Consider the following 15,922-nt stretch of genomic DNA (forward strand, 5'->3'; position numbering starts at 1 on the left):
ATCTAACATTAGCATTGGTGAAACTTATTTAACTTTAAGGAAAAAATGGGAACAGCATTTTTGGAAAAAGGTAGCAAAAGCTTAGCTAAAAAAATAAACAAAAAAAAGATCTTAAGAATAATAAAGGTTAATTATTTAGAACATTACAGAACATACGCCTCAAACCTAATTTTAAAAACTTAACAGATATGAAATTATTACCTGTTTCGAGTCCAAATTCCAGATAGTTTTCTGTTACAATCAAGACTGCCATTGCTTTCACAAAGAAAAAAAATCCAAAGGTAACACAGACTGATCTTTCACCACCATCTTCTACTTTAAAATAGTGTGTAGTTAATGAAAATAGAACTTTGCTGCAGAAGGAAAAGTTCAGGAAAAACCACAAATAACTTTGTGGAACTTAAACACAACCATCTTTACAGGGCCTGAACTCCAATAAAATTTGACTACAACATTCATTTTGATGCTACAACATGCTTATCTACAAAGTGCCGTTTGGAAGTAAGTGAAAAACTAATTAAAATCTGAATAGTCTTCCAGAAAATAAGACATAAAAACAAAGCAAATCTAAGTGAAGTTTATAACATTTTTAAATTAATAAAAAGTGTACATATATATACTAAGCTGTAATTAGGGAAAGAATGTATTTCTACTTTATCTAACTCAAATTTACTAAGAGGTTATTACAATAATTTTATGAAATAGGTTCTCAGTGAAACTATTATGAAATAGTTCTCAGAAAAGCCAAGGTACCAGTTATCTTAGGGAACTACCTTTTATTGGGTATATTTGTCAAGTAGTTTATATTTAGAATTAAACACACATCATAGGAATCATCTGTAAATCATCCACTAATTCAAATTTGAGAATTACTAATAGCCAATGTGTAAGCTGTGGCACAAAAACTAAATAAGCATCTAGGATCAGCATTTCACAGTATGATAAAACAAAATACTTTAAACAAGTTCCTGTTGAGTACTCAAAAACAACCAAAGGCTCAACATGCTCACCTATTTTTAAATATTTAAATTTTATATGAAAGTACTAAAGAGACTATTTTATCTGAGCCTTTCCCCCCTTAGTAATTAATCAAATCAAGAGCAAATCAGTGGATGATCCATAGCTAGAATCCAGATTTCCATTATACCAAATTGTTCTCCTTGAAAGCATAAACCCACCAACCAAAATAAGGTGCTTGGCCAAAAAAATCTAGAAAAGCAACTTTTACATTAATTATATATCAAGCATAGGAAGTAACAGCAGCTGTCATTTAGTACTTGCCAAGTGCTAAGCATTACCAATTAACTCATTTCATCCTTACATTAGCCAACTATTATCATTACTTTTCCAGACTTTAAAAAACTATGGCACAGATAGGTTAAATAGCTTGCTCAAGATCACACAGCTAGATCAGAGGCAGTTGGGATTTAAATCTAGGCACTCTGCATCCAGAGTATGTTCAGCTAACAACTTAGTATACTGCCTCTAAGATACTGTATACAGCACCTAAGCTATGTGGTAGTTAGCAGCAACACATGAAATCATTTTCAAAATAGAGCTGCCTTGACAGAAGTAAATAGTTCAAACATCCTCACAATCAGAAGTATTCTTTTTTTTTTTTTTTTTTTTTTTTTGCGGTACGCGGGCCTCTCACGGTTGTGGCGTCTCCCGTTGCGGAGCAACAGGCTCCGGACGCGCAGGCTTCAGCGACCATGGCCCACCGGCGCAGCCGCTCCGCGGCATGTGGGATCTTCCCGGGCCGGGGCACGAACCCGTGTCCCCTGCAGCGGCAGGTGGACTCTCAACCACTGCGCCACCAGGGAAGCCCAGAAGTATTCTTATTAAGGAATGGATGGGCAAGGATAAGGACGCTCGTCCTTGCTCTTTAAAAGGAAGATGTCCTTTGCTGCCTATTTAAAATATGCTAATATAGTTATTACCCAGTCTCTATTAAGATCCTACCTAGGATACTGGATATTAATGTAGAGTCCCAGCTGCTCTAAAGCTTACGGGCACCTACCCTAAGTACGCCAACATGAAGGTAATACAGACAGATGACTTTCTTGCATCTTTCAAATGCAACTTGAAATAAATCTCTACTAGAATGTAAACTCCATATCAAGGATTCTTGTCTCTTGCGCACTAGTTAGAGCACCAAAAGAAGTGCCTGGCACATAGTAGGTACTCAAACAATCAGTGAACAAATTTTGCCATAGAAATAATGTTTTACATGGTAGTTTAGGTAACCTGAAACTATTAATTCTATGCTTTAACGGTAAATAGACCTTTTGAAGAATGAGATAAAAACAATTCTTTCTCTGGGATAAGATACTCAAAGTAAAAAAATAATATAGAAAAAGTTTTAATCTAAGATCTGTTTTTATCAGTGGTAATAACAAAAATAAAAATTATTTACCACTCAGGGTTATAAATTTAAAGGATGTTCTAAGTTTTATAAAGGCTTAGGCTTTGTTTTCTTAAGGCTTATTTAGAAGATAGTTCCCTCTTTTAAATGTCAAAAAATAAAATGAAGTATAAGAATAGCTCATTTTTATCCACCTATTCCTGGGGCAACGAGGCCCTCAGAAGTGTGTGATGGGAAGTGTCTTTATTAACCTCCTTTAGTCAAGCACCTCATTTTTCAATGAGTATCATCCCCCTTCCTGACTTTCACTGTTCTCACCTCAATTAATCCCACTCTAGCTAATCTCCCTTTCACACAAACCTCTCTGCTCTTTCTCAAATTCCATGATTCAAGATAAATACTCGCTAAAATTTATTTTCCTAATTACTTACTAGCAATAGAATTATTTTCTTTGGAAAAATATGTGGTCTTGTGTGCTAATTATAGATCAAATGAACTTTCATGGGCTAATCTGAAAGGAGATGCCATTTATAGCATTATTTCTCTAAAAAGAAGATTATTTTATTTCCAAGCATTTCAGAATACAATCTACATGCAAGGTGAAGGTACAATCTAAAAATTGCTGTATTAGGAATTTATTTCAACTTCTTAATATATTTCTTTACAGACTACTATAATATTACTTATAATGCTACATTCTATAAATTAAGTACCTGATTTCCTTTTAAGACAAACAAAACCAGATCATGAAAAGCTAGATGATACCCTATTAAGTTTTTGATTAAAAAGACCTCTGCATGTTTTCATATTTTCTATAACAAATACATGCTTTAGGATCCATATAACCAGAAATACTATAGAACTTAGGCATACACCTGAAGACATTTACCAGGCATGTTACTTTCATTCTAAATGTCTTCTTAAATCAACTATACTCCAATGAAAATTTTTTAAAAATCAATACCTTTGTTATTACGTTTAGAGAGAACTATCTTTTTTAAGAGATTTGGAAATTAAAAATCCATATAGTTGGGGCTTCCCTGGTGACACAGTGGTTAAGAATCCACCTGCCAATGCAGGGGACACGAGTTCGAGCCCTGGCCCGGGAAGATCCCACATGCCATGGAGCAACTAAGACCATGCGCCACAACTACTGAGCCTGTGCTCTAGAGCCCACAAGCCACAACTACGGAGCCCACGAGCCTAGAGCCCATGCTCCTCAACAAGAGAAGCCCCCACTATGAGAAGCCTGCGCACCACAACGAAGAGTAGCCCCCGCTCGCTGCAACCAGAGAAAGCCCGCGCACAGCAACGAAGACCCAACACAGCCAAAAATAAATTAAATTTTTAAAAAATCTATATAGTTGAAAAAAATAAAAATGAATGTCTTCTTATATTTACCATAACTCAGGTTACACAGTCAAGTATTTGAACAAATTACTTCTTTTTTAATTAATTTTTTTATTGGAGTATAGTTGATTTACAATGTGTCTTTCAGGTGTACAGCAAAGTGAGTTATACATATACATATATCCTCTCTTTTTTAGATTCTATTCCCATATAGGTCATTACAGAGTACTGAATAGAGTTCCCTGTGCTATGCAGTATGTTCTTATTAACAAATTACTGCTCTAATGTAAAAATTAAAACTAATAAACATGGAAATGCCACTGGTTTACATTATTTCCTCCACCAAATATTCAGCACCCTGACACAAGGTTATCTTGCTCAATTTAACTCTGCAGTACTCTGGTTATAGAGTACTGCAATACGCAGATATCTGAAACTCTACTGAAGTAAAAGAGCTAATCCACATAATAATAGATGTCAGTTTTTCTATGATATTGAACATCAGGGGAAAAGGGAAGCTAAATTATTTTACAACAAGGGAAATAAATCCTCAATTCTTATATATCTGTAAAACCAACAATCTTTGCAAATTATAGTAAGAATTTAAAGAGTGATATTTACACTCCAGTTCTTACTTTGTAATGAAGAATTTTGTGGTATTTCCATGTCTTATTCCTTCGAAATTCTTTCTAAAATCACCTAACATTATTGTTCAAGTTTTCCCTAAACATAGTTGTCAATCCTCTTCCTATTTTGGCTAACAACTACTAAATCATTTATAAGCAATAAGACTATACTACATCACTGCAGAAGTTGGCATGATTTTGTTATATTAAGCTTAAGTAGGGCTGTCAAATTGATAGGATGTCAATTTCAATTAAAATGATTGATGGGGGTTTAACAAAGCACATTTAGTTTCCATGTCATTTTAAGATGTGATGTGAATTTTTTAAACTTTTCTATAACTTTATCATTGCATATATCCTACCACTATTTTCTCCTCCTTCTCTGTAAGAATATCATTTACTTCAGACTTTTTGCATTTATGCTCTCACATCAAAGACACTGGTAGTCTACAGTTGCTTAAAGTAAAAAGACTTTACAGGGAAAAAAAACTGAGAAGACTATGTATCCAGGTCAGAACTCTGACAGTAATCAACAGGCTCCAGCTAGGGGAGATAAAGGCAGGACCTGCCCCACCATCAGCACACACCCATCCCATTAACCTGGGTGAAGATATATTGTTTGTAATGAAAGTTGCCTCTGAGAGGAGTCAGCTGTGTGTGCAGGTAGGAAAAAAAAAAAAAAAAAGGTTACAAAGCATAACTCTAAACCATCTTGCATAAACTAAGCTCTTGGAAGAGTTTTCTAATTAACCAAAGTAATAAACACATTGTAGTTTAAATTTACATTATGAATAATTTTTTTAGTAGTTCAATTAATAAAGAAAAACTACAAAGTTAAGACTTCCCTGGTTAATCTTCTGAACTTCTCCTTATAGGAGAGAACAGCATTATAAGAGTCTATAATACAATTATTTTTAAAATTATGTAATTTTAAAAGCATAACCTAATTATATTTATGATTAATAAGTGATATTAATCACTTCAGTAAGAGTTAAGCCAGGTTAAGTGTAAACAATACAAAAGCAAATAACAGAAAAAAATCTGATTTTTAAATAAAGAGGACTACTGGAGCTTTTCCCCATGCAAATAGTAGTTTTTCTTATAATCAAGTAGAGTACCAAGTTTTCTAAGACAGCAAGTTAAGAACAATATTACAAGTCTTAAAAGAAACTTCATCTAACTTTCAACACTCACGATGCAGTTTTATGAAACACGAAACACTGTTTTAAGAGTGGTGATAAGATTCTAGAATACAGATGCTCAAACTTTTCTCTCCAGGATATTCTGAATCCCATGCTCCTTACTCATCTATCTCTTCTCTGAAACTTAAAAATAAAAGAAACAAAGCTAGTAGTTCATTTTACTACTATCAAACACTACAGGTCCATCTCTTTCTTGGCATTCTAACGAAGAGCTTACATATTAGGAGATAACAAGGAAAAAGGAAAAAGATTTAAAAACAAAACATAAAAACTCCAATACCACAAATGAAATGCTTTTGAGATTTAGCTATGATCTCTCTCATTGCCTGAGGGCCCCAAGCCCAGGTTGGAAAAACAGTGCTTCTTTTTACTGAAAATGGATACTAGCGTCTATAAAGATACAATTTCCAACTCCTTCACTTACACTAAAAAGCAAAATAACACCTTTAGCCAAAAGTGGTATCAAATGACCAAAATGAAATTTTTCAAAGATTATACCTACTGCCAAATTTTGTTACCACAGATTTATTAAATAAATTACAAAATATGTCAACACTAAAGGAAAAAAAAAACAAAATTAGATGCAACCAAACCCAGGTTATAATGCCTACATCTTGAATTCATACTAAAGAGTAGATAAATCTTAAAACCAACTACTTATTGAGCTCTATGTTGGAACAAAACCTTCCCATAACCCACAGTGTAAACACACAAACAATATTCTGATATGTAATACTATGATCTAACTACGCCCATATGTTCAAGCTTTCATTCAATAGTCCCCAAACCTCCACTTAAATCAGAACAGTGTATTTACCGTTGCCTAAATGTAACAGTTATACTGTCTTGGATCATAACTTATTACCTGAACTACCCTCTTCCCTTCCCTCTAGCTAATCAAAGGCTCAGCTCAAGCTCCACATCCTTCACGAAGCTTACCATTTACCTCTTCTGCCCAGACCATTCCCTTCCTCTTTTGAACTCGCAGCACTTACTACTATAACTCACTTGCCAAGTACAAGCTACCTTGAACTGTAGTGTGACACAGATATAAGAAAGCAGAAAGGGTGATGAAATGATCAATCCAGGAGGCACAATATCCGACTAACAAAAGTGAGAGGGAGAAACAGAACAGGGGATGGGAGGATTACAGAAGGGAAAAAACTATCAGAGACATAGTACAAGATAATTTCCAAACTTGAAGTTTCCAAATTCAAAGAGCCTACCAAAAGCCCAGCACAAATAATGAAAAAAGATTCTCAAAAAGGCACATGATCATAAACCTTCAAAAACCAGACAAATAAAGAGAAGACTGTAAAAACCTTCTGAAAAGAAAAATAAAGCAAAACAAGTCATATGCAAAAGATTAAACATCATGACACTGTACTTCTTAACAGCAACTTTTGACACTGAGGACAATGGAGCAATGTCTGCAAAATTACGAAGAAAAATACTGACAACCCAGAATTCACTATTCAACCAAAATATCAATTAAATAAATGAGAGCAGAGAATTAAGACACTTCCAAAACTGCAAAGTCTAAAACTGGTTACCTCACATGTGCAAAAAGCTCCACCAAAACATTCGAACAAACCAAGAAAGAGAAAAACACTGATTCCTAGAAATGGCAAATTAAACTTGGGAGAAAGGCAAAGGGAATTCCTAGGATGACAACAAAAATAAGTCCCAGGATGACAGTTGTGTAGCAAGCCAAAAGTTCAACCAGTTCAGATAAAAGCCAGAGAACAGAGGTCTTTGGGAAGGGTTTCTCTATGGGGGTGGGGGGTGGGACGGAAGAGGAACTAATACAAATTATAAGTGACGTTGTGAAATAACTATATTGAAAAGCTAGTGGAATTAATAATAAACACACAGAAAAGTGAATTTAAAAAAATTAATTAATGAAAAAAACTGCAAAAGAAGATATAATACCTTATAATGCTCACATATGAACAATATTTATCTAGGTATAATAATCAGAGGGCTTCCCTGGTGGCGCAGTGGTTAAGAATCTGCCTGCCAATGCAGGGGACACGGGTTTGAGCCCTGGCCCGGGAACATCCCACATGGCGCGGAGCAACTAAGCCCGTGCGCCACAACTACTGAGCCTGTGCTCTAGAGCCTGCGCTCTAGAGCCTGTGCGCCACAATTACTGAAGCCCGAGCACCTAGAGCCCGTGCTCCGCAATAAGAGAAGCCACTGCAATGAGAAGCCCGTGCACCGCAACAGAGTAGCCCCCACTTGCCGCAACTAGAAAAAGAAGCAGCAACAAAGACCCAATGCAGCCAAGATAAATAAATAAATAAATTTTTAAAAATCACTGAACTGATTTCAGCAAAAATTGTAAAGTAACTATATTAAGAACATAAAAAAGAGAAAACACACAGGATGACAGTTTAAGAAAAATCCTCAACTATTACAAGTGATGAATTGTCAGTAGTATAAGCATTATATGTAGAAATATGAAAAAAATTTTAAAGCCTGAATAAACAGCTAAAACAGGACCAGAAGAAGTGGCAAGAAGGTAAGGGACTCTTGGTTTTTAATACAACACTTTTAGAACTTTTTGTCTCTATAAACAATGTATATATAGTATTTAATAAAAGTTAACATTTTGGAAGATTCAATCTAGATTTTAATAAAATCTTGATCTACAATGTACCCCCACTCTGGAAGAAAGTACATTATGTCCTAGAGTTTAACAGAACCTAAACTACACACAAATTCACAGTGTAAAAAACATATGCACTGAGATTATTTCCATGTCCTATGAATTAAAATAGTAAAATGTTAATGATGATTAACATTAACCAACTTTTAGAAAAGTTTCCCATGCTTGTTAAACACTATGATCATAAAAACCTTAAGATTTCAATACAGTCTAAGTCTTTCACTGGCAAAGATGTGACATACATACACCCAGGACAGAACACAACAAGTATTTGATCTATTTTATAGAGAAGTAAATAGGCAGCTTTTCTAACAGCTATACATTCCCTACAAAATAAGAAAAAAATCTGAGTATTTTCCAGCAACAACCCTTAACAGTTCATTCCTGGTCAAGAAGAAACTGGCCAAGAGTTACACAAAGATTTGCTGAACCAACTGAAGTCTATTCTCGGATTTTATTTTGTAGATGCTTCATTATGTTTCAATTCAAAACTCAACTGCTTATCCTACCAAATTTTTAGAGCAATGTGTATTTTATTCAATTAATACATAACAGACCCAAACAGTAGTACATGGTAGTAGACTAAACAAAAATCTCCTAAAAAGCAGACTTTTGTTAGCATTAGACATATCAGAATATAAATCTGGCTTTTTTTTTTTTTAAAGAGACAGGAGAAATAACTACATTATGGTACCACATTTAGTTCCTCACTAACAACTGTGGTAACTTTCTTTTGAGATCACTTATAGAGACTTTCTGTACTAGCTAAGAGATTAACAAAGTTTCTGGTTGAGATACTTACCAAATTTCTCGAATACTTACATAACAGATTGTTTCTAAATAGGAAGAAACATCCTTTTATTCTCTAATCCCATGAGTATGCTTATTAACAATAAGTTATTCATATAGAAAAATAAATAATAAACTACACATGAAATACTATAGAAATGGCTTTCAAAATAAAATTTCTCTAAGAGCTATTTCCTTTGATCTGATCTTTCTTCACTAATTGTCCACAATTTACAAGCAAATTAGATATAGTTATTTTTAACCCTTTTGTACACAAATACAACTCAATAATGTAAATAACATTATAATACCAAAATTAGGCTTCTATCAGTACATGTATAACAAAAAACACGTACTAGGTAAAAATATAACATTTATTTACTTATGACAATGGAAATAATGGCCAAGTACCTTCACTTGAGTAAATGCTTCTCCTTACTTTTATCTTGCTATTATTACTTTCATAGATCATCCTGTACATTAGACTTTCATAAAGAATATATTAGTAAATATTCAAAACTATAAATGCAAAACCATTGATGCAAATAGTCATTTTCTTTTCCGTTAATAATATTCCCCCTTGTTAATTAACCCCTCAGTCCTAGCTAAACGGGCCACCTACTTTGGTGCTAGCTTATTTTGCTTTATATTATAAAATCTCAACCCCTGAAATAAAGAGAATGTTAGGGAGGGAATATATTTTTTTCTGCCATGTGGCTGACATTTTTAATGTTCTAATTTAATGTCAATGTATTTCACAACTGGAATTAGCCCAAAATTTATAGATACAAAAATTACAACAGAAAAGAAAAATCAAGGACAGGTAGGAAGATTTACACGGTAGGAAGCATTTTAAATATATTTATCTTTGAGCTGGAGATAAGAGCTTTGAAATAGTGAACAGGCTTAATTTTTAGTTCTAAAAATGGCAAGTTTCCCTCAACTAGGATAACAACTTTAATAACATATACGTGTCAAAGCACTACGATGTTTTAACATAATTTATACTTACATTGCTTTAAAGACCCAATTTTCATATTAAGAAAATGTCTTCTACACTGTAACATCTTGAAATTATTCAAAGATATTTTATAAATACTCTTTTGAGAAGGAAAGAAATACAAAGAAATCGTATTCTGATAAGAAATGTTCCCAATTTTTTTGCCAATATACATATCTAGTGTATAGTAACCTAAGAAATAAACAGAGGATTCACAGACGTTTTTCAAAATTTTTTCACAAAATGTATAATTACCTTTTTAAAATAGATCACGTTTCCACTCAACTAAGCAATTTCCATGTAAACTGCAAGTTTTCTAATATGTGAAAAATTATATTGTTTTTGTGACCACTAACAAAAAAAATAAAACCCTAACTTTTTTCCTATTCAAATGATTAAACCTAACACATCTAGTTTTCCATAAGAAAAGGCAAATGAAATACTCAAAACATTAAACTTTGCATTCTTAAACTTTGCTGAAGAGAAACCTAGAAACTATACCAAGAATCTGCTACAGAATGGACATTAAAAACTAACAATAAAGTAATTCTTATGAGTTACCAAATAAAATCCTTGTCAAAATAATCTGATCCTGTCTTCAAATGTTAAAAAAACAAAACAAAATTTGGGTAATTTTTAACTAAAACATTTTTTCATGTTTTCTTGGAGGTGAAGGTTCGATTACTTTATTTTAGTTAAAATTCTCCCAGATATAAGCCAAAAACTACTATGCAACTTTAAAATCCATCCCACAAAACAGCTTACAGCCAGCCTCAACCTAACCAAATTATGGAAAGAAATGATGGCCAAAGATTTTTGAAAGCATAAAAACAAAGGCTTTATTAAAAAATAAAAGCAAACAAACAAAAAACTATTAATTAATCTTCTGATTAAAATAGAGCAAAACGATCAAACTTACACTTACATTTTTAGATTCAGAAGGAAAATTATCATTTCCTAGCTAAAAAAAAAAAGTCATACTTAACTATATATTAACAAACAGAAAAAGTCCTATCTCCCATGTAAGTTCTCTATGTAACGCTAGGTTTCTGACCTGAAAGGTGAATAATCTGACAGCACTAATGTCACAGAAGATCTCCAAAAGTTTGTTAAAGAATCAAGTTTTGACACAACACGCTATGTACAAATTTCCAAGACAAAAAAAGTACCTTGGCTCAAATTCAATAGCTTTGACTCTGTTCCCTTCTCACTAGGAAACATGATATCTTATGCAGTTCACTTCAGGGTTTAGTGTTTCATTTTTCTTATTAATCTAAAGCAGAACATTTTTGTAAAGAATACAGTAATTTAGAATCGTTTAAGGAATTCAGAAGAGGTGACTAAGTTGTACTACTTTGCTGTAGTTGTCTATTTCTTAGAGCAAACAAATACAGCATTTAATTTGTAGACCTTTAATTTACAAATCTACATATAGAACTGAATATTTAACACAGAAAACCTAAGAATTTATTTCAATTTAAACCATTCACAACTTTTTGCTTTGTATAAAATTTGCATGTCTGGCAACCAAGACAAATTAAAATTTTAAAACATAGCCTTAAAAACATACATAATAGGGTTTTGTACCTTAAACCATCCACATTGTAAAATACAAGCACTGTGGAAATGTGACTAATGATCCAGTCCTTTAAGCAAATATAATAGGACTACTGAGAAGCTTTATCATTCTTTGTAGAATAGCTTTCTTCTCACTCAAATTCACGTAATTGACTCAATATTACTCTACGATACAGCTTATTCATAAGAAAAGGTTCTTTTTTTAAAAGAAATCCATCAATTGTAGAATATTTTAATTTTTAAAAGTTTTACTTCCACCAAAGGACCTCTGGATTTTTTGCAAGCACCGTTTTTACCTTTTTACTTTTCTTTATTTATAAATGAAAATTACATGCTTCATATTAGGAAATCAGTAGACATTTCTCCAGTGACTCTAAGATGTTATGGGCCATCATACAGGAAAGACAATTACTACAACCTCTCCATCCTCATTATAAGGCTTTCTTTACCCCTTACCTTCTACATACCATGTAACTTGGCATAAGTGGAACCGGAACACACAGACTTGGACAAATAGGTGGTTAGAATTACAAATGGGCAAGGGAGTAGAGCTGAGAATTTTTATGGGTTTAGGAGTAAGACTGGAAGCAGGAGTCATAGCTTAGATGCATGTACAACTCAGTTGAAGCAGAAAGCAGAGCTGATGACAAGGGATGATGGGTCAGTTTTAGGTTCCAGGGTTCAAGATTTTAGTGTCACATGTTTTAAAAAATCATTCTTGTGCTTTTAAAACTTTCAAGATTATGTAAAAATTATAACTGTTGTCCGACACAAGAATGTCAAATAAAACTGATGGGGAAAATGACCACAAAAATAAAACCATTTTCTTCCTCACTTTGAAGTGAACCAATTATTTACGTTATATGTGTCTAATTTGGGGACCACTTTAACAAAGGACATTTCATCAGTAACAACTGCAGAGAATTTGAGTCAACTGATGTATGTGTGACTCTGGAATTAAGTGGAGCCATTGTCCTATGTAATCAATGGAGACATGTGTTTGACTAATAAGTAGGCACATACAATAAGAAAATAAAGAGAAGCCAGACAGAGGTCACTGCACCTAGACTGTTCATAGGGTGTGAAAGGCATACCAGATATGTTATAACTAAGATAAAAGATAGGCTATTAACAGACTCTTCCTTGGTGTTCATCTGGATATCTGGCATTTAATTCTGGTTTCCTGCACGCCACTGAAGGCAGCAGGTCATTTTCTCACATGCTACAAGTTCGAAAGAAAATCATACACACAATTCTACTTTCCTTCTTCTTCTCTACCCCCTTTGTGGAGGGTCAAAGTTGGCAGAAAATAGCTTGGATTATAAAGCCCTTCACCAGTTTCTGTCTTCTCTGGGATGGAGAGACAGCCAGCTACTAGATTCCCGCAGGGATGCTATTGTTTGGTGCCTTTCACGAGTGTGCTACTTAAAACTAAGCAGAGCCAGTTCAGTGCTGAAGACTGTTTGGGACCTCTGCTCTCATATTATTAGGCATTACTGAGTGAAATGAAAGATAAAAATTTATTCACATAAACAATAATTTGAGTAGTTATTAAGAAGTACGTTTTTCTAATTTCTCTGGTAAGTAGGTATTAAGGGCTGTATCACATTAAATAAAACTGGGTATCAAGATACACGTTTCTACACAAATATATCATAGCTACAAACCATGAAGAGAATGAAGCAAAAATGAGAATATTCCATAATAAACAATATTTCAGAGAACATAAACACTCAAAGTATGAAAAAAGTAGCAAGACATACATTCAGCTAGTGCTAATTATCAAGTTAAAATATTTTTAGTGTGTTTCATATGATGATGTCTAGGGATGGTCTTTATTCTGACTGATATTTTCATATATTTAATACTATAGAACTAAATAGTAATATTTTAAATACTTGAATTTAATCTGCTCTTTAATCTGCTCTTGAATAAGTACAACACTGAATATCTGGGGATATTTCTCAACTGACACGCATGATCAGTATTTCTACCCAGTACAATATAAACCTTGTGAAGACATCAACTCTTAAGGCTTTGTTCTGGCTCTTCTACTCTAAATTATACCTAAATCAATCCAAAACAGTCAGTAGAGAGATAGCACAGTGGTGTCAAATGTCAAATCATATCATGTATTTTAAATGGTATCCACTAACAGCTTTTTTTTTTTTTTTTTTTTTTTGTGGTACGCGGGCCTCTCACTGTTGTGGCCTCTCCTGTTGCGGAGCACAGGCTCCGGAAGCGCAGGCTCAGCGGCCATGGCTCACGGGCCCAGCCACTCCGCGGCATGTGGGATCTTCCCAGACCGGGGCACGAACCCGTGTTCCCTGCATCGGCAGGCGGACTCTCAACCACTGCGCCACCAGGGAAGCCCCACTAACAGCTTTAAAAGACTGTTCAGCAGTCTCTGGTTGAAAATAAAAGATATAAGATATGTATTAATTCTGCTTACTCCCAAAATCTGACTAAATAAACTACACAGGAAGGAAAGTAAAACTCCTCAAAACAAAGAATAGGAAAAGAGATGACAGTAGAAAAAAATTTTCAACAAATTTTGGAAGACATGAAATAGATGGACAAGCAGTAATTGATTTAGGTTTCAGTTTTCTCTACTATGCTGGATCTACAAGGTGAGGAACCCAGTGAGAAGAAAGCCAATTAATTCATAACACATGATACAAACAAAAGTCAGGAATTGCAAAAGTCAGACAGCAGGTACCTCTGAAGGTAGGGTTGCAAAATGTATGAAAACAAGATGATTGGCTGAATGTCTGTATTAGTGTGATTAGACTTCCCAGATCTTCTGTCTTGCCTAATTATAGAGATTTGATGATGGCTTTTCCCCAATTCTGGCAAAACCCAGAAGAATTAATTTTTAAAGATATTAAACCAGAGAAGATTGGGCTTGGGGGTATTATGTAAAACTTAGGGTGACAATGAAGAGCTGAAAACAAATGGTAGGGGGAGGACTCAGACATGCAGTTAAATTAACGCCTGCACAATGAATGTTGAGTCTCAAAGCCTTCTTCCCCAATCAGCTCTCTTAACACTGTTAGATCCCACAGATGGGAGAATGGACAATTCTTCTCTGGAGACAACGATAGGCCCAACAACCAGCAGACGCTGATATTTAGAGGTTCCCGAAGAATGCTTCCAGGTCTCTATTCAATCATCCACTAAAAAGTCTACCAATCAACAAGCTCCAGCCACATGCACAAAACTTCCAGTTTTTAACCCCTCCTTCTTGAATATAAACAGATACTCAAAGACCACAAGACATTCAAGAACAATCTTTAATACAGTAGAGATTGAAACAAAAAAGGGGGAGGAGGGAGACTCAGAAAATAAACAATGCAAGGTGCAAATTTAAACTTAAAAGCCATTAATATTCTTAAAAATAAAAAGATATTACACATCCATGATACAAGAGTGCTATGAAAATGGAACTTTTAAAAGAAAAAGTCTTTTAAAAAATGACATAAAAATTCAACAGAAGGCTTAAAAGAGAAAACTGAGAAAAATCAAGAAAATAGTGCAAAATAAATGGAAAGGGGAGATAAAAATTAAAGAATCATTCAAAGATATCCAACATCTCACTAACCAGAGTTCCTAAAAACAAAGATAAAAAACAGAGAATCTTACCAAAGAGATACTATAATACTTCTGAATAGAAATAGCATATTGAGCATATCCACTTAATATTTGCCTCTCCCTAATTCCCACCAAAATGACAGTAAAGGAATTTGTTTTTAAGTACAGAAATACAGTGAATAGGAAGAGAAAAAGCAGTAAAAATCTGAAGCAAAAAGCAGGCAGATAAGTGGTAAATGACTAAAGAGAATTAGGAAGCTCAATCAGAAAGTCAAGAATGCAACCTGCAGAACTCTGAGAAAGGATAAAGAACTGGTCAGATACCAAGTAATTATCTACGTTGGGGTGAAAGTGCGAATATGTGTGTTGGAACAGGAGATAGTAAAACTAAGTACCTACTAAAGGGATAGTAAAACTAAGTACTTACTAGAAGGAAGTACTTTTAAAAAGTAACCAGTTCAAACTGTCCCCTCCTAAAAGAAGACTGGAGATTTATGCTTTGGAGAGGTTAAAAAAGATGATCTCTGGCCTATCAAGATTATCCAACAACTTGCCTCACCATATGCTCAGAGCTTCCATTCATCCTTTTAGTGCCTCACACTTAAATATAAACAGGCAAATATCGATCACCGGATCTCTCTAAGTCTTTAATATGAAAGACAGTGACCAAACCAAAGAAACTAAATCAACTCAGAGCAAAAAGATACTTGGTAGAAGGAAAACTTTTACAAAATCTATCAATATCTCAAA

General features: G+C 34.0%; 1 protein-coding gene across 9 annotated transcripts in view; it reads right to left on the minus strand.

Annotated features, from left to right (window-relative positions):
- Positions 1–15,922, minus strand: part of TMEM161B (transmembrane protein 161B) — a 69,441-nt gene that overhangs the window by 11,720 nt on the left and 41,799 nt on the right. For 8 of the 9 annotated variants that reach the window (XM_004321549.3, XM_033852993.2, XM_073802282.1 and 5 more), the window contains one exon: positions 202–353. In XM_004321549.3, coding sequence (XP_004321597.1) covers positions 202–353 — 152 coding nt within the window. The remainder of the gene's footprint in view (positions 1–201; positions 354–15,922) is intronic. The other variant, XM_073802281.1, reaches the window with a different exon arrangement.

Source organism: Tursiops truncatus, chromosome 3, assembly GCF_011762595.2.
Source record: "Tursiops truncatus isolate mTurTru1 chromosome 3, mTurTru1.mat.Y, whole genome shotgun sequence".
Classification (NCBI taxonomy): Eukaryota; Metazoa; Chordata; class Mammalia; order Artiodactyla; family Delphinidae; genus Tursiops; species Tursiops truncatus.